The following is a 27,087-nucleotide window of genomic DNA, read 5'->3' on the forward strand; positions in this document are numbered from 1 at the left end:
TTAATTAAAACATTGGTTTATTTCTGCTAAAATATGCATAAGGCAAGCTTCTCCATTTGCAGACAGTTTTATATCATATTCTTGATAAAGCCAGTGCTTAATTTTAGCCAGTTTATTACTACAGTGACATTACCTACACATACAGGGGAAAAAAAATACAGTATTTTACCTCCATATGGATTAAAAAAAGACTGTATTAGGTCATGTAAGATGCATTCCATCGTTCAGTAGTGTTATACCAACAAAATAACCTGTTTCCAAACTGCCTGGAAACACCATATATTAGAGCTGTATTCAGTGTAATCACACACAAATATCAACATATAAAAAAATCCTAAGACTACCTTAAAAATTTTTCTACAATCTTTGAATATATGATTTCTATTTGGGGTCATATATTTAAAATTAAATTTAAAATACATTGACAATAAAGACAAACTTTTAAAAATCTAAAAAAGTGTTACTCATGGCAGCAAATATAAACATATGCTTAGCATATAAGCAATTCTTACTGAGCTATAAATTGCTAATGAAATTAATATGGCTAATTACAGTCAGAACAATGATGGAAGGTTGAAGGCAAGAGTTAAAAATGTCTTGTCTACTCTTGAATGCAAATATGCTGCAGACATTCAACAATTAGCATTGAATGGCACCTAGGCAGATTTTTTTTTTTTTTGCTTCTTTAAAGAGTTATAAATTCAGCTATCGGGAAATAATTAGAAAAAGTTAGAAATTCAACTGAACAGAAATTTGGATTCACAGTAACCGGAGCAGAAGATATAATCTAATTAATCCCACTTATTTTGTTGCACTTTCCCCTACATTTTTTCCAGTAAAAATATCTTAATTCTAGATATATAAAAACATATCATGACCTTACCTGGAAAGAGCAGAACTCTTTAGTAACTTCCTGTGGAAAATAATGAGCATTAAAAATGAAAAGAACAATGAAAACAAAGGCAAGAAAACACTTGGACTTTCTTACAATAACTGAACACCATAGATGTTCCTTAGTACAGCAGATATACACTACCACATACATAGTATAATACCATGTCATAGATAAACATTACCTTTCTAATACACAAAAAACCCCTTAATATTTTTAATATCTCATTCTTACAAAACATGGATTTCAGAGAAGAAAACAATTAATAATCTTCCTCGTTCACAATATCCAGCAAGAAACAGTCACCAGGAGGAAAATGAGCAACAACTTCAAATTTGGGAAATGGTGATTGCTTAAATACAACAGAACATGCATAGCCAATAAGGAAATATATTAAAATATGAAAGTTACTGACAACGAAAACCAGAAGAAATGCAACATTTCATTTATCAAAATTAAAACAATTCAACAAAATCCATTACAGTCTTTTGAATTACAGCCATAAAAATAAGTTAGGAACACAAAACAATTACATACTTCTAAAAATCTGAGGACTGTATGAGTAACTGAAACACAAACATATGCTACCAAAATGATTGCTTTTTGAGGAAAAATAAAACAATAGTTTCTAAGGAGTTGCAGTAAAAAATCCAAGGTGTTATCTTGTATAAGCCGGATCTAGTACGTTAATCTACTCATTACTAAAGCAAACAAAAAGGGAAGTTTTCTTATAGTTTGTCTAAAACAAAGAAGTTGAATAGAACTATAAAATTATCAGAATTCTTTGAGAAAAAAGATTATTGGGCACTTATGGATAGCACAGAAATACAATGTTTACGGAAAAGTTTATCTTGCTTTATTAGACTCAAGATTTTTCACCACTGAACTGATTTATTTTGCTTTGAAAATAGTTCTAAGTTTATTGTTATTTGACCATTTATCATGTATCCCAGAGATTCTCAAATAACACTACCAAATACCCAAGTATTCAATAAATACTAGTACTCCTATTATGCAAATCTTAAAAAAAAAAATCACATAATTCAAGTTATTGCAAATAAATACCTAGCTATAACTTTATAAATATTTAAATAAAATTCTCCTAAGTATAGGTTAGCCTCCTAAATATACAACTAAACTAACAAATCCATTGTCTAAAAGTCAGAAAAATAGTTCAGAAAGACAGGTTTATTTTTGGAAAGTTAGCCTCCTACAGATTGCTTTTAGGGCAAACTCAAAGCACACTATTCTCTACTTCTCAATGCTCTATACTAGATATGTTTCTTTGGTTAGTTAACAAGTTATAGACTTAAAACTGCCTTTGTTTGGGTTTTTTTTTGTTTTAAAATCCAGATACAAAAGTATCTCAATAAGAAAATGTGCATATGCTCTCAGATTGCAAAGGTTACAGAAATCAGTAAACCCTCCTCAAGTCCTTTCTGTTCTCAAGAAACATATGCTGTCTTCCCTCTGTCTGGAATAATGCATTTCAACCCGGAGGGCCTCAGACAAGAGTCCTTCCTTAGCCTGTAAAGGGCTAAGGAAAGACAGCTAGAAATGCAAATTCATATTTCCTTTACAGCAACAAGTATATGAAGAGATCTAACCCTCTGTTGGAAATTTTCATGGACCTGTCAATTGAAAGCATAGAAGAGTCACTGATCTACAGACAGGAGTTACTGTTCCTTAGTACAGTAGATGTACTGTTTTCTAAAGCTGTATGACATCCCATTCAAAAGCAAAGAGCACATGTTCCTGTTCCTTCCTTTAAACTGATCCTTATTGACAAATATTGACCGGTGCACCTGGAACATTAAAACTGGGTTATATGTAACAGAACTCCAGCAATGTGGTGATTACCTGGCCTGTTTGGTCCCTTCCCATGCAACTGGCTTTAAAGTGTTCTCAACCTGCTGCTTCTGTTTTTTGCAGAAATTCCCCAAGGAAGGAACCAATTATATCACCTGAACATTTCCACTACTGTGATTCATGAAATTAAAAGTACTATTGTGTGGGCCAAACTCCAATTCAGATATTACTACCAACACTTCTCAGATCATTTCAGTCATGCACTTCCCATTCTACGCTTACGTAATGCTGCGAGCCACTGCTCTACACATACATCCTACTGCATGTTGTATTTCAGTGGTGAAACGACTAAATGTAATTTTTCAAAGATTTTGCCACACTGAGTGTTATAGATAAAAGGTTTAATATTAACACAGAATGCCAATTTAGGGTAATACGAGATAGGTTTGACTACCAAGTAGCAGAGATCCTGCAGTTACTGCACACTGGGATAGATTCACAGTTCACAAAGCTTAGCAAGCCCTTGGCATAACTCTGAAATTTCTTTAATGTCTTGCTCTGATACGATAAACAAAAAAAAGTTGATAATCCATGTCATTGCCAACAGAAGGAAAACACTATTTTTGCTTGGCTAATGTAAGCAGAATTTTTCCTTTCCCATTTACAATACTTCATTAAAAAATCTCAGAGCACTCTTTCAGAATCTCCTTGTTAATCCACCACTAAAACGTGGAAAAGAGAATGAGGTACTTTGGTAAACGTTTTAAAAACATCTCTCTCTTCACAATGTGTTCGTTAGTACAAGACAGAAGTAAGAAAGAGCATGGTGGGGGGGAAAGGAAATTATACATTTTTACCACTTGCCATTCTACAGGTAAGGGACTATTAATATGTTTTTGTATAAATGTATACAAGTGTAATGTGGATAAGAAGTCGCTCTACATTAATATCCATTGTGAATATGTCTCCTGAAAACAAATGATTTTTAAGACAGCTTTTTTTGTTTATTAGTTCAGGCTTTTTTTTGGTGTTTCTGGCTATATGCAAATACTTCAACAAGTGAAGTGTTTGTAACAGTCTAACTGATCTAAGTTCTAATTGCATCTAGTTTCTTTGTGAGTTTGTTTTTTTTTTTTTTTTTTTGGTTTAAAACAGAAGAACAGCATGCTTTTACATTTACCTATTGCACAATTAATTACATTTTCATTATGCTTCCTATTAAAGTCATTCCACTACTAGACTGAATAGCTCCAGAGAACCCATTTTGGTCTGTTGGCTCAAGGACTCCCAGAGCAAAATAATAGTAATAATAATAATAAAAAAACCCCAAACCTCTAATTAAGCCATTACATAGAAATGTACTGAAAAAGCCTTGCAGAGTTCATGAGTAAACAACACTTGTTTAAAAAACACCTCTGTAATAAAGTACAGTACAGTATATAGATGATATACCACAATAGCGCCAGATGGAGCTGTTACAGACAACAATAATGCATTTAAAATGTTTATTATGGGCTTTTTTTTTTTAAATGCTGGTTTAAAAAATCCCCAGATGATATTTAAAGCATAAAAACTACTTTAAAGGTTCTACCAAAAAGTCAATTTATAATCAATAAAAATAAAAAGAATGACACTACATCTGAGCAAGCACTCCATCATAACCCTAATCTTAGTGCCAGGTTAGTGCAGTAACCTCTGGCTGTGTTCACAGAGTTAGTGCACCTGTTGGAACACTACAGGCTATCCTGATGAAGGCTGGAGTATCAACACAGATTTCCAGATTTCACTCTGAATTTCTCCCTTCATGTACTTAAGTGAGAATGTTAACATTCTTACAATAGTTTTATATAAGCAACAGAATTATAATATAATTTAATAACAGATTTCTGTTATTAAATCAGCCATCTAAAAATATAAAAATATTTGCTATTGTGAAAGTCTTTCAATCATACTTCAATCTTCACAGTTTTAATAATGAATACCTAATTAGAACCATCACCTTAGAACTACGATGTGTATTCAGCTGATTTCATGTAAATAGACAGTTAAAAACATATTTACTAAGATTAAATATAGTCAAATTGCAAAAACATACAATCTGACAATGTTGTCATGTGCTCTTTCAAAGAGTGCATAGGACATATTTCTGCAGCAGTCAATACAGTAAATTCTTTTGATGCAATCCCAGTCAAAGCTGTAAACATTCCTAATTGCAGTTTCTTGGGAACTTTTTGTTCCTTTCAAGTTTTTATTAGCAAGTTGCACTGGGCATTCCCCTGCCATTTTTTTTTCTCATTAGTTACAGACAGTATCGTCATCCACCCCTCTGGCTGTTCAAAACTAGTCATAAACATTTTTTCAGTAGATTCAGGGTGGTAATTCTTTCCCTGCAGTGGACAATGACACTTTCCACATGCCATTGTTAGCAAGGCCCCCAGTGCATGATCTTGAGAAGCAGGTTGATGAGGAAGTCTGCTATGCCTTAATGGGATTTCCTGCAGGTTTGGGATCATAACCGTATAGGAAAGTAGCTGCTATTACAAGGACGGCTCCGAAGAAAAAGACACTGAATAGAATAGGGATGAAAAAAAAATAGTTAGCTCATTTTAGTTGATGCAATTTTATTTATGTAATACAATCAAAAGAAAGGACATTTTTCCTGTGAGAACACAGAAAGATAAATTATATTTGTCCAATTTATAAAGAATAATTTGCATATGTTTATTACAGAAGGATGCAGGAAGAAGTTGAAATAAGAAACTTATATCCACAATGTATCATTATACTGACATATTCTGAAAGTTAAATTATAGTTTCATGGAACAACTGTCAAAAGTAATCAGACCAATCCTTTTTTCCTCTTTTCTTCCCTTTTGCCTAAACCTCTGTGCAAAACGCAAGGAGAAGCTAAAGAAGTGCAACTACTGTGGTTACCCAACCACTTTTAATATCTTATATACATCATGTTGTTGGAATTGTGTTTGCTTTGAAGTCCAAAGCTTATGTCAAAACAAATTACTGCTGCCCAAGAACCAGTTTGCAAGTCAGTATAATCTAATTTTTGGCAGATACATAAAGATTTATGGAAGGAAAAGATAATAATGGCATCTTTTGTATTGTGACATATGGGCCTTTAAAGTTGTTTTGATAGTTACAAGTCTGAAACAAAATATCCAAAGACAACAGACAATCAGTATACATTTTAGAAAAGAACCTTGTCATAAAGACATGACAATGTTGACAACTTGATCTTCTGAACCAAACGCTAAAAAAACTGTGGCGCATGACATGATAATCCTTCAGAGAATACGGTTAGCCTATTTCTGGACACGATCCATTGCAACACATTCAAGCACTTAAGTACTTTACATCTATTATCCCAATCAAAAGTGTTTATTGAAGTGACAGAAACAATTATGCAGTTTCAGTTCAAATAAATTCAGTTGGCACAAGCAAGGTACTAAAGATTACGTTTGATTAACTCAAGATAATCAAGTTTTATTAAATGAGATGGCTTCAAGTTCTACATGCTGCTAGTTGGTTCCACCTCATTTAATTATTTAATTGTTTCCATTTTCACCTGTTTGCAGAAGCTGATAAGTTACTTATTAATTTTCCATTTGAGCACACAAAAATTCTTAAACCACTTTCTACATTTGTTTTAATAGGACAAGTATAGGCTACTTACAATTTAAGTTCAACATCTTCCACTTTTTAAGCCTAAATAGTTGTTCTACTTCCTTTTTTGAATGTTTAAGTAAACTCCTGCTAAAACTGTAAATACCTTTTAGATGAAAAGATGTTTCTTTGTATCAGATACAAAGGTTGTAAATATTATTCAAAATATTTTTACACTATGAGTATGTGTAACGTGAGGAGTGTAGATCAACTATAAATAAAATCCTTTTAATATATCTGAAAGTTGGAATATTACTTCTACACTCCATATATTAACATGCACTGCCAAGATAAGCACTATTCTGGAACCTACCCATGTATAAAACCTGCAGTGCACAGAGCTACTCATACCTGATTCACAAAACATCAGGACACAGTGTATTGGGCCTAGAAGCATATAGCAAGCGTTTTTCTCTCTTTCTTGGTTGTGTGTTTTTCCTGGTTTTCAGCCAGGATAGAGTTAACTGTCTTCCTAGTAGCTGGTACAGTGCTATGTTTTGAGTTCAGTACCCAAAGAATGTTGATAACACTGATGTTTTCAATTGTTGCTAAGTAGTGTTTAGTCTAAAGTCAAGGATGTTTCAGCTTCTCATCCCCAGCCAGCGAGAAAGCTGGAGGGGCACAAGAAGTTGGCACAGGACACAGCCAGGGCAACTGACCCAAAGTGGCCAACGGGGAATTCCATACCGTGTGACGTCCCATCTAGTATAGGAACTGGGGGGAGTGGGGGCGGCGGGGGATCGCTGCTCGGGGACTAGCTGGGTGTCGATCGGGCGGGTGGTGAGCAATTGCACTGCGCATCATTTGTACATTCCAATCCTTTTATTATTACTGTTGTTGTTTTATTAGCGTTATCATTATCATTACTAGTTTTTTCTTTTCTGTTCTATTAAACTGTTCTTATCTCAACCCACAAGTTTTACTTCTTTTCCCGACTTTCTCCCCCATCCCACTGGGTGGGGGGGAGTGAGTGAGCGGCTGCGTGGTGCTTAGCTGCTGGCTGGGGTTAAACCACGACAGTGTTTTCACTAATAAATATGGTGTTGTCTTTAGAAAAAATCTCTGCCTTTGGGCTTCTGGGTGTCCTTGGGAACTAATTGCTGCAGTGTAACTTCCATGCGTGTATGATTGCAATTATCTCTTTTAGAGACTGTTTTGAGATTGGATGAAAACCAGTATAAAAAGATTATCATCGTTATCATTGTTCAGCCATAATTCCTCTTGCAATGAGATGACTTGCGGAAGATCTGTCCATTTAGAGGACAAAGAGAAAACAAGAGACAGGCAACCCCTTTGTCACCACCTCACTCAGAACAGCCAGCAGAGGGGGGGCTGGTTCAAAGAGCAGAGCCAAAGGCAGTGAGTGCAAGGCAGGCATCAAAACTAGAGAGGAGTGGTTTCAGCACAAAAGCAAAGTAGGAGCTGAACAAACTGAGGGAGATCAGGTAGGGAGGAAAAGAAGAGAAAGGGACAGTGAACTAAAACATAGAGCCTGCAAGAGAGTCGTATGTCAAAAGCCAAGATTTGAGATTCAGTTATTCCTGTCTTGGGGAGGGCTGTTTCTTACAGAAAATTTCATCTTGCCAGGTATACTGAAAAAATTAAGTATTCGTTATGGTATGTTACGAAACTAAACTTTTATGTGCATGTTGCATGTAAACATTCTAGAAGTGTGGGTTGGACAGTTTTATTTATTTATTTTTGCAGTTATACCTAGTAAGCATTAAGCTTTCAACTATTTTTTCTTTCAGCATACATGGAAAATAATTCTTACCTTGTAGGGACAAAATCTTGTAGCCAGAAATAGGAGATCAATGTTGACAGTATAATAGAGAGAGAAGTTGCAAATCCCTTTAAAATGTTGTCCGCATATTTTATAACAGCAGCAATCACCAGCCCTCCAAGTGCCTGAAAAAAATATCGAGGTTTGGATTTGCAACCTGATAATTCCACTGAGAGCATCTATTTTAACAAGTGCTTACTTTAGGAAAAGCTTTTGTCTATGTTTAGGAGCATTACATTTATTTTATGTTATGGATATGCACTGTTGAAGATAAATATTGGAGTTCTTCTTTCCCCATTAAAGAAATTGTTGATCATATTACCATCATTAAGTTAGTGGAAATGCTTGTACTATTCATTTTTTAGCCACAGGAGGAAGGGCATATTTTCTTTTTTTTAAACACTGCAAAAGAAATAATGCTTACATACTTTTATGTTGCACAATACTAAGTCATATGCTTGCTATATATTGTCCAGGTTCTTATTTAGAGGTTTATTCTAATAGTGATAGATCAGACTTTTGACTGTAGCATTCTCAGTAGCTTCAATGACACCCATTAGTTTCCCCAGTCATTTATAGAAGAGTAAATCCCAAGTGCCTTCACAAAAACATGTGATGCAAGGTATCTCACCTGTAGAACAACAACTATCCAAGTAAGTTTATTGTATCCTTGAAAAAATCCATTCTTTGACAGTTGTTCTCCATCATAAATGTATACACCCATCAGTCCAAATATGCTACCAAAAAATCCTGAAAGTACAAGATTAATTTAAAAGGTTCAGGTGAAAACCATGCAAACAGGTTCCTTGTCCCCAAGGACTGCTCACATATATCTGATTTTAAAATAGGACTGCCACTTGCAATACCATTACACTCAAATGCAATCAGTGTTCAGACAGATACTCTTTTTTAAAAGCTATTTTCCACACTTTCTAATTAAAAAGCTACTTTCCACTAGTTTTGACTGTTTCCATTAGTACATTCTTACATACTTATCTTCCATTGCTTTCTACTGGAATAGGATGGCATTATTTGCATATAGCAAAATTCATTTAAAAATTTCAGTTTTCCTGAAACTAGTCATGACTGAAGGCTGAAGTCACACAATAACCTGAAGAGAAAAACAGGGAAAACCTTCAGTGGAGGAGATGGTCACTGACATAGCAAGAGCAGGACGTAAATCAGTTTGCTAATTCAGACAAGGATCTTGGAAGTGGGATTCTTCTGAACCACTCCAACACAATGCACGTTTACTAGTAGAGACTTAACGTCAAAAGAAGAAATTGAGACCAGATTCAAAATTTTATAATCTGGTGAGTATAGTGCTCTTCTATTAGATGGGAAATTTTTCCTAATCCCCTCAGTCACTGAAGTAATGCAAGCACCTCCTCTGTGACTGACGTAGGCTCTAATCCTGAGCAGGAAAGGGGGAACAATTTTTCCATTCCGTTTCTGTGAAAAGCTGATCTCTATTTTCATTGCATTTCTTTGTGTCTGAAAAGGGCAGCATTGTTTTGAAGAAGATAAAACCTTCCATTTGACAAGAAATAATTCTTTTTCTAGACATAATTAAAAATTTAGGTTTCATTCAGATTAAACCAATTACTTCTATTTTCCAATTGATCTGCTAACATAAATAAATAAAATCAACTATTCATACATCCCTAATATGACACTGGTATGCATTAAAAACTGAATTTTTCTAAAATTATTCAAATATATTTTCCAATTTTTTCTAGAGTTCTAGTAATTCGCTACAGATATGAAAATGAAAACCAGGTTGGACATACGGGTTTTGTTGCTTGTCTTTTAAGAAAAGCTCTATTTCAAAGCTCTTGCTTATGACTGACTTGCTCCTGAATGATACAATGTCTTAAGTGGGCAATTATCCTGCACTTGCAGAAAGGATACACTAACCTATTTTTGAAATTGTGATTTCATGTTTCAAATATTTTCTAAAAGCTGTATCAGGAAACCCTCTATGAAGTATGACAAAACTCATTTCATTTATGAACTGAAAACAACCTTAATAGTAAATGTATTTTACTGAATTTTGCATAGAGGCAAATTAAGCTCACTGACAAAAAATAAAATAAAAAAAATCAGGTCATTCAATTCTCACTATTATCACAGACATTTATGTCTTCATATATCACAGTCCTAGTTATTCATTACCTTGAACAGTTTGTGTTTAGATGCAGTCTGTTCTGATCTTACTGTTTTCACAAAGCAACTACTGGAACATTCAATTTGTGACCAGGCCACCTATTAAACTAGCGAACTCATTTGTTTTCATACATACTTTTGTGCACTGTAGAAAAATCTGAAGAATGTTTTAGAAGAGATCATTGATTTTTCAATAATTACGAATGTTTAATTGGAAGTTGTTTTAGATATCTGCATTGTTGCCCACGAAACCGCTTCTAGCATGGCAATTCAGAGCAATAATAACCAGCTTTCCTTGGTAATGGATTTTACACTGTAGCTCAATCTAGAGCACCAAATCTTACCTTAAATCCTGGACCGAGCCCCAGCCACCCACCCTTCTCTGCCTCCAAAATTCTCTAACATAACCTTTCCTGAGGTATCCCCTACACCCTGTTCAAGAAAACTTAGTTTTAATATACACAATTTCAATAAATACTAGCAGATATTAAGTAGATGTTTTGATCCCCTTCTCTATCCTCAAGTTTCAAAACATTATGGACATGTAAAAATATTAAAATATAATAAAAATGCAGTTCTGCATTTTTAACTGAAATCATTTATAATTAAAACACAGCAGCAGGAAAAGAAAGGAAAAAATATTGCTTGCATTCAGACATTTTTGACCATATCAGTTTCTGACCAACTATCTAATTACAAAAACCCCACGCCATCTCCTGTTTTTATGGTATTTCATTACATTCTACCAGACTCAGTACACAGCCCTGATCCACTAAATCATCCTCATGACTTAATTCTACAGTACTGTGGATTTGATCAAGAGTCTGTTCTAGGGTGCTGGAAAGTTCAAATTCTGCTGAAAGCATTTATTCAAATGTGCAATAAATAATTATTGCCAACAGGTGAAGACTAGAGGGATTCCATTATAGAAAGAACGCCAACTCCAACAGTAAGTTTTGTTTCTGTTGCAAAACAGCAACAAAATGATATTGCTGATGTCACATTTCCAACCCTATAAACTGGACAAGATTACTCTGAGGTGAGGGAAAAATCATTCAGGAAAATGGATCAACTCTGTCCCCATTAATATCTAGGGTCTAGAAGACCCAGAACTACTTTGGAAATAGAAGGTACTCTCTTGCTGATAGGTACACAATAGGTAAGGGCATTAAAATAGTTAAGATGAACTGTCTTTTCCATATGCCTCTCTCCAGTGATTATATAGACAACTAAAACAAACTGACCTTTGTACTGAAATAATAATTCATTACCTCAACTATATTCACAAAGCGGTTTTTTTTTTAAATTAAAAGTGCCAACCTATAAAAACTGCCTACCCAGCCACAAGGAAAAAAAAAAAAATGTTAATTTTATATCTCAAAGCATTGATTTAGAAATGTATTTTGTTTTAATGTTCCTATATTCTCAAAAAAAAAAAAAAGGAATACTATCTATATTTATCAGATCTTATGAATTAGTGCAAAAGACAATAATTTTTAAACAGAGGATACACAGAATCCTGCATAAGATAACATTCTTTAGAAAATTTTAATTACAAATTCAATCGACAGATTCTGTGCAAACTTATGGACACTCTATAAGCAAGTTAAATCAAGAACTAGGTTGAGATCAGAAAGCAACTGCTAGAATTCTACCTAGCAGAGTTTATACTCTTAATTTTAAAAGTACATTTATGCAGAATACTAAAATATTGGTGATATTTTTTATTATATATATATTTTGCACATTTCTCTTAATTCTTCAGAATGCAGTATCTCTAAGAGATGACTAAAATTAAACTTACCAAGCTGAATATTTCTGATCCACACAGACTGCTTAGTTTCCTTTAAAATTTTCTCAAAATAAACCCCAGCAAATCCACTAGAAAAGCATGCTATAAGAACTGCGATCAGGCCTACAAACTGAGATCCTGCTGAATGTTCCTTAGCAGCTGTTGCTTGAGAGTCTGAAGGCCACTGGATATAAAAACAGTTATACAAAATTCACTGATAAAATCAAGTCATGAGCATCTATAAAATGCAGATTTGTTTTCTAGTAACAGTAACAGTTACTAAATACAATCACATGCTTGTAAAGTTTTGTATTTTGAAGCATAAATACTTTTAAAGGACTGGAAAGCCATAATTTTTCTTTCTACATATTGTACGGAATAAAACTGTGCCTGAACTGGGAGAACACCCATCAATTTAAACAGGTCCAGGATTTATGTTTTATAAGCCAGAACTGTTTCTGAATCCCAGCATAACTTACCATGGCCATTCACAGGCACCAACTTTTGCCACCCGACAGTTAATTTGTTACCTTACAAACATAAGCACAGTTAGAAAACCGCTTACACCAGCTGTCTTTAAGATGAGATTAATTGCCTTTTGCATGTGCCCCTCTTCAGTGATTATGTTGACAACTAAAACAAGCTGAAATTTATGAAGCTAAATCCCGCAATATATCTGATGCTAACAGAATAAAATGCTATGCCATAGACAAAAACATACTGAAGTCTGTTATTTACTATCAGAATGTTTTGTTCTCAATTATTAAATTTGAAAATTCTATAAATTTAATCCTCAGATTTTTTTTCAAATCCTTAAGTTTTAAAATAAAAATTTCTAGGCTATACTAAAATCTGCTAAAAATTCTTAGAATAGTCTCTTATCCCATGATCTTGCCCTCTGAAAACTACAAATTCCTGTACCTGCACTATTTAGAACAGAGGCCAAGTTTGCCTCTTGAAAAAGGAAATTTGCCATGCTGAAACCATATCACAAGGTGAGCAGCAGGACTGTGCTGGCACAGAAGATCTGTGAATCCCTCATGTCTGAAGAAGTGTGCTAATAAATACTGCTATCAGTGTTATTTGCAGGTTGCTCCAGAGGCCTTGTCACATTCTACAGTAGAGCACTGGGACACAAAAGAGGTGTTATCTTCTGACTTTGAACCATTTCTGGTGTCCTCTAGCCCTGGCCACTTGTGATTCGTAGCTCCTGACCATACTCTAGTGCTCATGTGCAGCTGGTAGAATCACAAAGCTGTATAATCAGTATAGAAATCCAGGTTCCTTGAATAAACACATTAAATAAACACAAACCACCTGTTAATATTTACCTGCACAAATGCCACTCCTGTCATCAATATTACTAATGAAAGCCACTGGTATACACCCAATTTCTTGCTCAACATGGACACAGAAAACAGTGCTGTGGTAAGAATTTTCAGTTGATATGTAACCTAGAAGAACCCAGAAACAGTTACTACCACATAATTCATGGGGTTTTTTTGAAACTTACAGAGAAATCCAAATGTACGATACCTGGTATGTTGCTGCATCTAGGTTTGACAATGCTACGTACAGCAAGTTATTCTGAAGAGTATAAATTCCTGAAGGAATAGCAAGTTTAAGAGTTTCCATGGGTTTATTAAGGATTTCATCATGTAGCACTCTGTTCAGAGTCCGTAAATTGCACTCTACCCAAAGAAACAATAAAAGAAATAGACATTCACTAAAAGGAGAGGAAAAAAAAGGAGAGAGAGATACCAAAGTTCTGTTCTTGAAGATTGTTGCCCCCTTTTTGTAGCTATCACTGCTATCAAGACCTCAAAATACTATCTATGTTTGACTTTCATGAGCCTCATATATGTAAGAAAAAAAGGCTGCAAAAAGTCTTCCTGTAGCCTGGAACATTAGAACTAGAACAATTATTCAAAATACTTTAAAACTTATTGAAACCATATTGATATTTGAAGATGATACATTAAAGAGTATCACCTAAAAAGTGCACATTTAGAAGCCCACAGTTTATGCATATACAATGATATTTTTAAGCTGTTGAAGATCAAATATATATGTCAATGAACCAGATAAATTCAGTATAAAATGTACAAAATAAGAACTGGAGTAAATCTGAATATACTTTTTTGAGCTTAAAACTGTGCTTCTTCCTGATGTAATGAAATCGTTTCCTCCCTTCTGCGTCTGCTGTTTATTACAGGCTTCTAAATTATCATTCATGCTTTGGACACACTTAAAGATTTTCATTTTTTCCTACTTCTGTATATGAATTTCTTAAAATGCCTGAGCAAACACAAGCTTCAAGCTATTGCAGAAAATTTATTCTTGCACTCCTCAGTATCCACATTCTTTAACGAGAACTCTTCAGCAAATATACAGTATCTTCTAATTGTGTGTTGAGAAGTGAAGTATGATTAGTCTTTCTAAGACTACTTTTTACACGAGAAGAAGGGAAATGCTTTGCTGTACGCCTGTACTCACATGGCTACTTTGCAGTTGCCACTAAAATACAGCATATTGATTAGGAAAATTACTTGGTGCAAAATTTGACACATACTGCTGTCTTTGTAGACCAACAGAACACAGGCCAAAATCTTCAGAAGTTCAGCAATAACTACTGCAGTAGAGGATAAGTAACGAGGTCCTTCTTCTTTCAGTGTCCGAGAATAACGCATAGTCAAGACTAAACTTGTGGTCTGAAAAACCAGGATGCCCAAGGAAAGGTATTTTAAATTGGTAGACATTTCTTGACTTTTTTCTTCCTGAAACAGAAAAAAAAAAACAAACAACCCCCAAACCCAGGCTTAAAAGGTAATATTGCAGATAGATGTTTCCCTTGCATATCAGCATATTAAAAAAAGTTATCCAGGGAGCTCAGCCAAAGGAAAACAACAAACCTAATCTGATATTTAAAAGGAAAAAGGAGATTAACACTTTAAAATGTTTTTCGAATACATGATTACAAGTGGGGAAGCATATCAGAATATTAGAAGTAGTGATAACTAACAGAGAAATGAAATTAAATATCTCTTATCTGTAAAAATAATAAAGTAAAATAAGGACTATTAACTGATAATTAGCTTTCCAATAACTGGTTTCACAAAGAAATCTCCCAAGTTAAATCAGTTATGGATTTCTTTATGTAGGTAAAGGCTCAGAAGGTATTTTCAAAGTGAAAAAGCCCCACACTGTGATACTGCAGAATGCCCAGTACCCCTGCTGCAATGAGCTATTCCCAGAATGAAGAGATCTTCTCATTCTTTCACATCTCCAAAGTTTTTCAGGTTGCAGTCTCTGCCTTGGCAGATAACACAGTGCCAGCACAAGACAGGGTGAGGGCTGCGCTGCTTCAAATGAAAATGAGAGGTATGCCTGATGCTGAAGGAAAAAGAGAGTTGTGGGAAAACAGGGTTGGATAGGAAGACGTGGGGTGGAAGAGCTGCAGGGGAGACAGCGCTAAATCTGTCCTGCTGATTATCCTGCTCAGAAAAAATTAGTTGAATACAGACGACTAGGTGACCACACCTACTTTCTCATACTGCACCACCACAAACGTTACATTAGTAAAGCTGTATCATCCCCATCTCTACCATGAACTTTGACCAAGCTGACGTGGTCTTCTCTGCCCTTTGTCACCAATTAGAACATTAACTTAGTGCAGGAGACTAATAAAGCAATTCTCATTTTGCAAGCACAATATATTACAAGGAAATTAAAAAATGCATTACTGCTATTCAGAATATTATATAATTTTCTGCTGTTCTTCATATTAAGAAGAATTTCCATATGCACAGAAATTAATGCCTTCTATAAAAAATTAACTACTACTGCCTTCACTGCCCACATATTCAAAAACAGAGCGGTGTTTTATAATGGCAAACTAAAATCAAAGCAGTAATTAAAAGTTAACAAGTATGTTTTGAAGTAAAAGAAAAACAATAACAAGTCAAGGCAATGAATGCAGTTCTCACTTCTGGAAGTCTAGAGATGGTATAAGCAGTACTTATTGGATGCACATTCCAGAGCTGTCCCTATGCATGTTTTACACCTGCAGGCACACAAGTTTTGACTCATTAACTATCTAGTTTTGTACATACTGCTGAAGGAAGTGTTGGTACCTCTAAATATTTGAAGCTGAAACTGAAGCTGTTTCTTGCTCGCTGCATTTCTCTAGCTCAAGATGCATTTCATAACAATTTTCATTGCTATTTTTTCAGAAATCTGGAGAGCTGTGCTATTCAAATATTTCTGACTTACCTTTATCTCATCTCTAAGCATTAAGAGATTTTCTCCAATCAAGTATACAAAGTCAAATTAATACCTATAAGGCATGGATACTTAAGAGACATTGCAGTAACCTGCAAAAAAATATGAATTGCCAACAGCCACAGAGATATGAAGTACATACTTGTATCCTACACAATAAAACTGTTTACCTCAAGAATCATATGGCTGTAAAAACATTTGTAAAAGAATACTGGCAAAGGAGGAAGAAAAAGATGCCAGGATGCAGAAACTGAGGAAGAAATACACAAGGATTCCTTTAAGGCATCTTAATAGAAAATACTTTTGTATGAACAATGATCTCATTTAACTCGCTGAAGAAAACAAATACTAAAGATGCAACTGCACTGAATTGTGTCAATCAGACAGAAGTGTAAAGCACAAAGGAGAAGAAAGCTGCAGACAACATTCAAGATTTGCTAACTTCTTCCACAGGTTCTGGTGGAATAACCCTTTACATGAGGATGTTAACTGTGGAACTACACATCCCCAACAACAAAATGGAGAAGATCAGTTAGTCAAAGAGGAACATCTTTGAAGAATAGATTTGCTACAGCTGAGAACAAGGAGGAGAAACAGAACAACAGTTCCCGTGAAGGGATATAGAGGGGACATGCAAGGTCAGAATCATACTCTCTGGAGAAATACCAGCAGCATAGAGAAGATATAAGGAGAAAAAAGAGAAAAGAAAAAAAAAATCCACTGATAGAAAATACAGAACTGAACTTCATTAAAAGGTCTGCCTATGCTGCTGGATAAAACTGACATTGCAAATGGCACATTTATGTGAGCCAACTTGCACAAACAATTTCTTCCGCCTTTTCCATCTACCTCATTTTTTAGTATTGAGACCTGACAATCTGGAAACACAAAGAGCAATACATGGTTAAGATGGACAACACTAAATTTCACAAAAGCACACTTACAGATAAATAAGTTTTTAAACTTTTTGGTTTTCAGTTTTCAAAATGCTTCTGAACAAAATACAGATAATGGGAACACACATCTCTCCTGAACTCGGACCCAAGTTTCTGCATTCTGTGAGCCTGCGAAGTGACAAAGTGTTTTACAAATGTTCAAAATTCTTAGAGACCAATTCCTTAACCTTCAAAATAGGTCACAATATCAGAAAATAATGTTCACATTAATTTCTTGCTGAAATACAACCAACTATTTACTAAGCAGCTTTAAATGTAATTTTAAAAGTAAGTCACTGATACCTTGTTTATAAGCAAGTATCAAAGCATTCACCATGAAAACATACCAACAAGCACAACAGTTTAATAAGTCTATCATCAAAGCCATAAGGAACACATACATTACCTTGAACTACAATCTTGTCCTCATTAGTAACCATGATAAAAAAGGGAACTTTCCCCAAAGTGTCTCAAAAAAGTGCCACTAGCAGGAAACATTTCTTTACCACATTCACTAAAGCAGTTTCAGAGTTTCCAAAATTCACAGGAATTGGACTTTAAGCATCCAGTGTGATAGCTGAAATAAGGATATTTGTTAAAAGTTGTCCTGTCAGTGGTCAGCAAGACAGGCTTATAGAGGACAAGGATGTGAAGTTTCATGCTTTACTTACAAATAGTTTGTTAGCAGAACTGGAACTACAGAGTACTGAAACTTACGTATGCCAATAAAATAACCACCCTCTACTAAGCACACTTAATATCTTATCAGCTCTCCTGGTTCCTCTTCCTTCCTTTTAAAAGAGAGCTCCATATCAGTTTGTAGAACTCGGTGCAAACTGGGGACTGGATCCAGAAAAATAGCCAAGTACTGAACTTCAAACAGTTGAACTGTCTTCAACTGCAGTTTCACAGCAAGTTTAGATTTACAGATTATTACCAGAGGTGTAATTGCTCTCTTCTAGCCGTAAGTTCCTGCTACCCTCACTGCAACAGACTGTGCAGTCACATATTAAATGAACTATTGTCTTCAGTAACAGCCCACACTTTGATTGTCTAAAACCAATAACGAAATGAAAGTTCCCAATGCATTTCCTGTACAGAGTTACAACCAGGCTTAGATTTCTTACTGGGCTTTGGACAGACTACTGAGTACTCTGCAGGATGCATCTGTTCCAAAAATCAGATTTAGGTTTGCTAATTCAAAGACTGGAAGTTGAGTGGTCATTTTAACTCAGTGACTTTTGAACTGTATCTTACAGAGAGGTGCTAAGTACCTGCAACTCATTGACTGTAATGTAGCCTATCACATCTGTTAACTCAGTGACTAGGCTCATTATTCTTTCCTTTTTTTAGTCTAGGTAAAAGTAAACCGATTCAGTGTAGTTTATTCAGTATACCATGTAGATACACCCTACAGCCAGCAATATGGAAGGCAGGTGAAGAGGTTAAAAGCAAGTCTATATGGGAAGTCAACACGCAGTAAGCCAAGATGGTATTATACAGCCATGTAACGTTTGAATTCAGTACACACAGGTAGATAAAATGCAGATGGATACTACGTGAAGAGTTATTCTCCTTAAAAGTGTGAAGGAAGAGGACCCTGGAAAGGTTTTACAGACTCAGAAAACCAAACCAAACCAATCTATACAGGAAGTAATACCTTCAGCTCAAAGCATCATACTGTGCAAAGTCTGAAAAATATCTTTTCAAAGGATGGAGATTTTTTTAAAGTGGAAAATCACCTATTTCCATTTCATAATATTCATTCAGACAAAATGAATAAATTTCTGACTTGCAGATTTTCACCTCCCTTAGTAATTTCTCCACCACAGGCTAAAATTTCGTATTTTACATTCTATTTTTATATCATCCCTACACTTTCTCTCCTAAAATACTGGTAAATTCTAATGTTTGCAGATGAAATACATTAGGCCAAAAGGAACATAATCAATTTGACTTAATGAACAGTAAACATACCATATATATTTTATTTTCCTCTATCCATTCATAACAAAAGTCACTAATATTAATTAGAATTTATTACATGAGCAACAAGATGATGATTACAGGACTTTTCTTAACCTTAAGATTTTACCTTTTAAAGATCTGATGGTATAAACTTTTGAGCTTGTCGGCTGTTAAATACCTACAGTAACACAATCTTGCACAAAATTAAGGATTAGTTTGTGAATTTATCCTATTCTTGAGTTTGTAGGAGGTCTCAAAATGACAGAATTACTTTAGTTCAAGGTATCTAAAACACTAAAAAAAGAGAAGTCTAGAAGGAAACGTGACTAATTTATTTGAAATACTCTTTAGTTAAACTGTGAGACTACAGACTATCTTGAGACATTTTCCAAAGATGGTTGGAACTATTACTGCATATTATGGAGATCTTTCTAGAAAGCATGGCCTAACACCATCTGCAAGAACAAAAGAGCGGGGGCAACTCCACAGATCCAGGCACTCCCAGAATTTCACACCATGCTGATACAAATATATTAAGATAAAGTGAGGACAGAAATGTTAAGACTCAACTTTGTCTAACATCAAGTATCTAGTTCATTAGCATGTTTTAGACTCATTGAAATTTTAAGATGGTGTGCCTTACACTTTTCACATATTATTTTATAAATAAAAAAGATGATAGTTCATGCACAAATGATCCGAAATTCATTTATTTGACTGTGGATTTCCCCTGCATCAATTACACTGAAAGTTCTTTCAGTATTCCAAACTATCCAGCATTCTGCATTATATTTCATTAATTCAGCCTAAATTACTAAGAAACTTTTCTTACAGTCACTGCAGCTGGCTCACTTTTTATTATATTAATTGAATTTAATTTTCCATAAATTTCTGAAACTTTAAGAGAATATCAGAGAAAATTTGAAAAGAAGAAATCAGCACCCAAAAAAACCCAAGCACCCAATGCTATCTCAAGAAGTAGCTAACACAACAAAAAAAAGCAATTAACAATTAATTAAGTCACGTAACAAAAAAGCAGGTTAAATTCACAGATTAAAATACAACATGCTCTCTGTCAAATGACTGAGCAGCGCACAGTAAAAGTCATGCATGCAATTACGACCAGGTAACAGATGTGACAGGCTAACATTACAGTCAACGAGTTGCAGGTACTTAGCACCTCTCGCTGTAAGATACAATTAAAAAGTCACTTAAAATAGTTTCAGGGTACCTATGGTCATGATGCCTATAAATCAAGGTCCATTTACTGCTTACAAATGACACATCTTTAGAACAAGTCCATACAGATAAATGAGGAATTCATGACAGAGGGAAGGTAAAATGTACTGTTGGTTTAGGCTCCCATCCTGCAATTTACACCTCACTGGCAGAGCCTAGGATTCTACACAGGCACAAAAGCAAAGGCCTTCCTAGGTGATGGCCTAGGGATGCACCGTACCAAAAACAAATGCATACACAGTAACAAAAAATGGTGAAATGATGCCTTTCCAACAGGCTACAGAGTTAATTCCTACCCATTTACCAAAAGATGTGACATGAAAATAACTTCTACTAGCAACTATGTCTTTACTTCTCCCTACCTTGTCACAAGGAAAGTTAAATTTAAAAAAAGTAAATTACTAACCACTATTATGCTTCCAATCTTCACAGTGACGGCATTACGTGAATTACACTCCTCCCAGCCTAGCTGTGAAACATTTTCACTGCTGACGGTCTTTTAGAGTGAAAAGCCAAGTTACAGGAGCTATTGCTAGCTCTTATTCCATTTTATGATTAACCAAAAGACACCTGCACATTAGTTAAAATACAGAGCCAAACAGAAGCAGACAACCAGCCTCTTAAAACTGCACAAGGCAAACTTTAAGTTTTGTGTGCCAGTACATGAAGTTCTATGTCTGGGATCTGCCAGAAAATAAACAGTGATTGAGTCTGCCTTAAAGAATGAAAAACAGAGTGGAAAGTAAAGTACACCATTTCATTCCAGTGGAACAGGTATGGACACACTTCCTGGGCATTTGCTTTGAAATCAAGATAGCAGATTAAAGAAACAGGATGGTGTTCTCGTATTTCTCAAATGAAATGTGAGCCCAGCACTGATGCTGCACCTATACAAATATAATAAGCTGGCAACAAAGAGGAAAAGCACAATTGGAAGGTGGAGCAAGAGCTAGCTCACAGAACCTGAAGAACCTATTTTTATAAGACTTCCTTGTATGCTTTCGCACATGTGTTGCCCTCTTCCCTGCATTGGATAACACACAAGTAACATGCTACTCAGAGGAAAGAAAGTTCTATTCCATAAATATTCTTTCTATTGGACTCAACATAGCCTTCTTTTTACCAAAAGTAGTATCTAATACAACAAATAGTTTATGTATAGAAATAAAATGGATGGAAGGAACCTCTTGAAGTTCAACAAGGCCAAGTGCAAGATCCTGGACATGGGCCAGGGCAATCCCCAGTATCAGTGCAGACTGGGGGATGAATGGATTGAGAGCAGCCCTGTGGAGAAGGACTTGGGGGTACTGGTGGATGGAAAAATTGCACATAAGCTGGCAACGTGTGCTTGCAGCCCAGAAAGTCAATTGTATTCTGGGCTGCATAAAAAGAAGCATGGCCTGCAGGTCAAGGGAGGTGATCCTCCCCCTCTACTCTGCTCTCATGAGACCCCACCTGGAGTACTGTGTTCAGCTCTGGGGCCCCCAGTGCAAGAAAGACATGGACCTGTTAAAGCAGGTCCCAAGCAGGGCCACAGAAACGATCAGAGGGATGGAACACCTCCCCTGTGAAGAAAGACTGAGAGAGTTGGGATTGTTCAGACTGACTCCAGGAAGACCTTATTATGGCCTTTCAATATATAAAGGGGGCTTTTAAGAAAGACAGGGAGAGAATTTTTACCAGAGCCTGTAGAGTTAGGACAAGGGGCAACAGCTTTAAAGTGAAAGAGGGTAGATTTTGACTGGATGTAAGGAAGAAATTTTTAATGATGAGGGAGGGTAGCGAGACACTGGAACAGGTTGCCCAGAGAAGCTGTAGATGCCCCATCCCTGGAAGTGTTCAACGCCAGGTTGGATGGGGCTTTGAGCAACCTGGTCTAGTGGAAGATGGCCCTGCCCATGGCAGGGGTTTTGGAACTAGATGATCTTTAAGGTCCCTTCCAACCCAAACCGTTCTATGATAAATATCCCAGATGGTACTGAAGCTACATAAACCTTTCCGAATCTAGTAAGTGCTGCTGAACTGGGTTATGAACAAGATTTTACAGACTCACAAATATTTTAACTGCCAAATTTGGATCACTGTCATTCAACAATGCATTTCTTTCTCCCCCCACCCTCCCCAATATGTAATCTTTCATGTCTGTGTAATTTTTTTTATAAACCATGTTATAAACATTTGTAATAATCTTAAACCTTGTATTTCTCACTTTAAAATGTCACTATTAATGTCTTCCATCTTCCTCATACTTGACACAAGTTCTTCTTTCTTCCCTCCCATAAGCTTTCTAGACGTGTCAGCTGTTCCTCCCCAAATACAGGGCACTTTTCAACTAAATCACTGCAAATCACTTCGTCATTTTAAAACTTATCTTGCTCTTTCTTTTGTTTTCCAGTCTGTTACTCATTCTTCTTGCTGGATACATTGTAATGTGTATTAAGTACACTATGGAAAAAATAAGCTATGTTTTTCTTAGAGTTTGTATTCTTCTTCAGAAGCGTTATTAAAAGCAAATCCTCCAGCAAAGTTTTTTCCTTACTCTTCTAGCAGAAACTGAATAACAAAGATTTTTTTCACATGAAGGTTTCCTTCAGGCAGTATTTCCAATTTTTCTATTTACATTAAAATTTATTAACTGGTGAAAAATATTGAAAGCATCACTGCATTCAAATATTTTCATTACAAGGATATCAAGCACAACACAGTAGAACACTCGTGGACTTTCCTCCTGCAAAATGATCTAGCTCCCTAGCCACAACCCTATCTTGGCCTTTTTAAATTCAGGCAGATATTTTTTTAGCACTGGCAAGTGCACTTATGCACAGAGCAGTTACACATTAAATTCTAACTGCTAAAGATCAACCAACAATTTATTCTCAACTTTGCTCCAAAAACCTAGGCTTTTGCCAAGGATAGTGGAGGCTGTATCAGTGATTCACTGGCCTATCACTCAACCAGGAAATTCCACCAAGGAAACTGCAAAGCCTAACAAAAGGAATGTAACTACATATTAACTAACATCTAATTTCAGACAGTGCTATAAATTGCTTGCGACTCAGGTAAGGTTTTCTTACAGGTTGACAGAAAACCTAGCAGAAAGGGAACTTAACACTGCTGAGTTTTCTGATGATCTCATAAAGTTTTTTGTTGTGGGGGAAAAAAAAAAAAATCACCGTTCTAATCTATGTATCAGACAGGAAAACGTGGGTATTGTGAATCTTAAATGTGAAACTTGTAGCTAAATACTCTTTAAGCCCACCCACCCCCTTTATCCTTTACACCAAACCTAAGAATCCAAAGATAAGACTTCTTTGACTGATGAGAATTTGGTTTGATGAATATTAAAGAAATACCATATTGAGTATAAATATTCAGCATTCAGGAAATTCAGGCCCTCATTGAGCTAAATCTGACACCACTATTTCTCGTAAGACGAAGACTTCAACTATGTGCACAGTAGTGCAATAGTTTTATATTGACATAACAGTCATTAAGCCAAACTCTGCCTGCCAGCATAGAAATTTGATACAACCTGCCTTAACTGCCTCTCTCTTTTTCAAACAGTACATACACTGCATTCATTGTATAGATCGCAGTATAAAAAGATCCTAGTAGTCACATTCAGATTTTGTAAGCAAGGAGGCATTCAGTTCTCAGTTTTAGTTCAAATGCCCATCCCTCCTCAAGCATACAGGAGTGTGATGACATGAACTGAAGCACTGCCCGAATGCAACTCGTGCAGATGTATCAAGCCACTGAAGGAGTTTGATTTAAGGTGCTGAAAGATGGAACATTGAATACAGCCGGGATTCAGCTACAGCTTATGCTTATGCTATTTCTGAATTACTAATCAAGTCTGGGTGCTCGAGGCAATGCAGCCACCCTCAGTCAAGGTGACCTAGTTTCAGTAATACAAACTAGATGCTACAGTGAAAATAAATCTGTAGACACTTATTGCAGAAAGCTAGTGATTACAAATAAGATTAGACAGCTGAACAGTGCACTGAAGGGTTATGGCTATAAGACTAAAAGGTTCAAAAATTCAATGGGAAAATCCCGACCTTCCAACCATCTTACATTATTATGCTAGATCCTAAGAGGTACAGAACTTAAGAATCTCTCCTTCCCTCTAGAGACACCCTCTACTGATGTGATCCAGCTGTGCAGCCTTCTGAGTTCCAATGAAGGCACTGAGCCTGCACAAGCAGCATGCATATGGGTATGAACTGAAATAATTGGTGAAGAATAAGCCCAGGTAGCAAGCAATTCAAGAATAATAAGAGAGGTATAACTGTATCTAGCAAGCCTGTCCCAAAGATCAAGTATGTGCTGCCCTCACTTAATGCTGCCAAATCCAGAACTGTTTTAAGCAGACATATGTGATTTGATTTCCCTAGGTACCTGGTTCAGATGATCCCTGCCTTTTTCTTGTTATTGCAAACAGCAGCATAACTAGCATAAAGAATTAGGCTGTGTAGGCAGCCTGTACGATTGTTAGACATAGTGTCACTCCTAACAATACACTGCTCTAAATAAAGCAAGTTTATGCTTACTACCACCATAGCCTTTCCCAAAACCAGTATTTTTGCTGTACATTCTACTTCTACAAACAAGAACATCACACATCCCAAACCAATAGAATCATAATCCTCATCTCCCAGAACCATAATTTTCAATCACAAGCTCTCAAAATGCCTAACAATGTACAAGGGAAACATGAGCTACAGTTTCTAAAGGAAGACGTTACTGTAAATCAGTTTCTCCACAACTATCACCTCCCTCAAATTCACCCTGCAGCCTCTAAAGAAATTTGATGTTGCTTGTTCTTTTATAAAAGAAAAACACAGATCACAGAGCTGCAGTCTACTCTAGCAAACTGTCTACACACCAACAGTTTCTGTGGAGCAGGTCCTGTGTACTAACTTAACAGAGAAGAGCTAAGCAGGTCAGGCTCACTCAGTCCACATACAAAGACTTCAGATAAGTCAAGTGCAGCACCTATGGAGAAAGGCAACCCCACAGATTTTGGGGGAAGCAGCCCATCACCTAATGTTCATTCTAAAACCCATTTTGTCAGTCTGCACATATGTTCTTCGAAAAGCAAGGGTTGCCTTAGATCCCAACCCTCCTGTGTAGAGGTCACCATGACAGATAAGCTTCCCACTATGGTACCCACTCAGTTTTAGAAAGGTTTGTTGTGCATGTTCTTTGTGTCTCAAATAACACATCCCTCCATTGCAGAAAGCAGTCTCAGTCTTCTCCACCCAATCGTTCCTTAAAAGTCTCTTCTCCTGTATTCAAGTCTTCCTCACCCTGCTTGAAAATACAGTTTACAGAATTCAATAAAATGAAACAACCTGGGGTACCTTTTGGTGTTTATCTGTTACCTTCCAGCCTATTCCATAATATGTATTATCCTATTACATTCATTATCCTGCATCTTCTGGTTTTCTGACTTAATCCATAACTTTTGTACTGCTAGACCATTTCTCATTTCAAAAACCCAGCATGAAATTGTGATGCCATGAAAATAAAGTGTGCATTTCTGTTAACTTCACATACAGCACTACATCAAGCATAGCGAGCACCTTCTCAGCAGAGCACCAGCCGCACCTACACCGAGAAGAAAACCAGCAAGTGAGCCACCTTAGCAGCGACACAGCTGCTGACCAGGTCCGTGTCCCTTCCCAACTTCACACATAGCTGCTTCCCCACAGTAACTTCACCTTCACGCCTCCCCTCCCCCTCCCCGAGGCCACTCCGTTTACAGACATTTCTCTCAGTATCTCCTCAGTCGCACTCTTCCCCTCCCCAGCCTGCTCCCACAGACCTGCTTCCCACCCCATCCACCAACCCCAAACGTCTCCCCTTCCCGCACCAGAGGCCTCCCTCAGGCTTCTTCCCTCACCCATAACCCTTGCACCGCTCCCTTCGGGGCGGCCTCAGCCGGGCTCCGCTCCTCCCGGTCCCGGCCCAGGCCTCCCACCTGCAGCACCCGGCCGGCGGCCCAGCTCGCCCCTCACCGCCGGCTCAGCTCCCACCAGCCACCCGGTGTTTCCGGGTGCCGCGGTCCCGTCCCGCAAAGGCTCCGGCTGCAGCCGTGGCCCCGCCCGCTCCGTTCCCAGGGCCGCGGCAAGCAGCGCGCCCCGCCCGGCACGGGCCCCGGAGCCGCCGCGCTGGGCAGCGAAGCGAGAGCTTGCCGGTCTGGGAGCGGCCGGGCCGGGCTCCGGTCTGGTGGAGGCGGGCAGGGGCTGGCAGGGGCTACGGTGCCGGGGCCACGGCACGAGGGACGGCGCCGCGGGGCAGGCAGGGCCCACAGGGCTGCGGGGCGAACGCTGGCGGCTGGAGCGGCGGGAGGGAGGCCTTGTCCTACCCGCTCCGCCGCCTCCCGCCGCCGGCGACGCGGCTCGGGCCGCCCCGGCGGCCGTTTGGGGCGGGGGGGGGGGGGGGGGGCGGCGCGCGAGGGGCCGCGCGCGGCACCGGCGCCACCACGCGCAGCCGCCTTCCCGCCAGTGCTCTTGCGTCGGGGGGGGGGGCGTTTGAC

General features: G+C 37.2%; 1 protein-coding gene across 6 annotated transcripts; it reads right to left on the bottom strand.

Annotated features, from left to right (window-relative positions):
• SLC35A3 (solute carrier family 35 member A3) lies at positions 1 to 26,901 on the bottom strand. Of its 6 annotated transcripts, XM_030032212.1 has the most exons (9): positions 26,530 to 26,661; positions 17,346 to 17,465; positions 14,693 to 14,897; positions 13,657 to 13,811; positions 13,452 to 13,574; positions 12,133 to 12,304; positions 8,794 to 8,912; positions 8,154 to 8,287; positions 1 to 5,267 (listed from the first exon to the last, which is right to left on the bottom strand). In XM_030032212.1, the coding sequence occupies exons 3-9, from the start codon at positions 14,877 to 14,879 to the stop codon at positions 5,177 to 5,179; spliced, it is 981 nt and encodes a 326-aa protein (XP_029888072.1). In that variant the 5' UTR covers positions 14,880 to 14,897; positions 17,346 to 17,465; positions 26,530 to 26,661; the 3' UTR covers positions 1 to 5,176. The 6 variants fall into 6 exon arrangements, with proteins under 6 accessions (XP_029888072.1, XP_029888076.1, XP_029888075.1 ...); XM_030032216.2 differs by lacking the exon at positions 17,346 to 17,465 and having other exon boundaries at positions 26,567 to 26,901; XM_030032215.2 differs by lacking the exon at positions 17,346 to 17,465 and having other exon boundaries at positions 14,693 to 14,831.
• Positions 26,902 to 27,087: the final 186 nt, after the last annotated feature.

Source organism: Aquila chrysaetos, chromosome 12 (genome assembly GCF_900496995.4).
Source record: "Aquila chrysaetos chrysaetos chromosome 12, bAquChr1.4, whole genome shotgun sequence".
Taxonomy (NCBI): Eukaryota; Metazoa; Chordata; class Aves; order Accipitriformes; family Accipitridae; genus Aquila; species Aquila chrysaetos.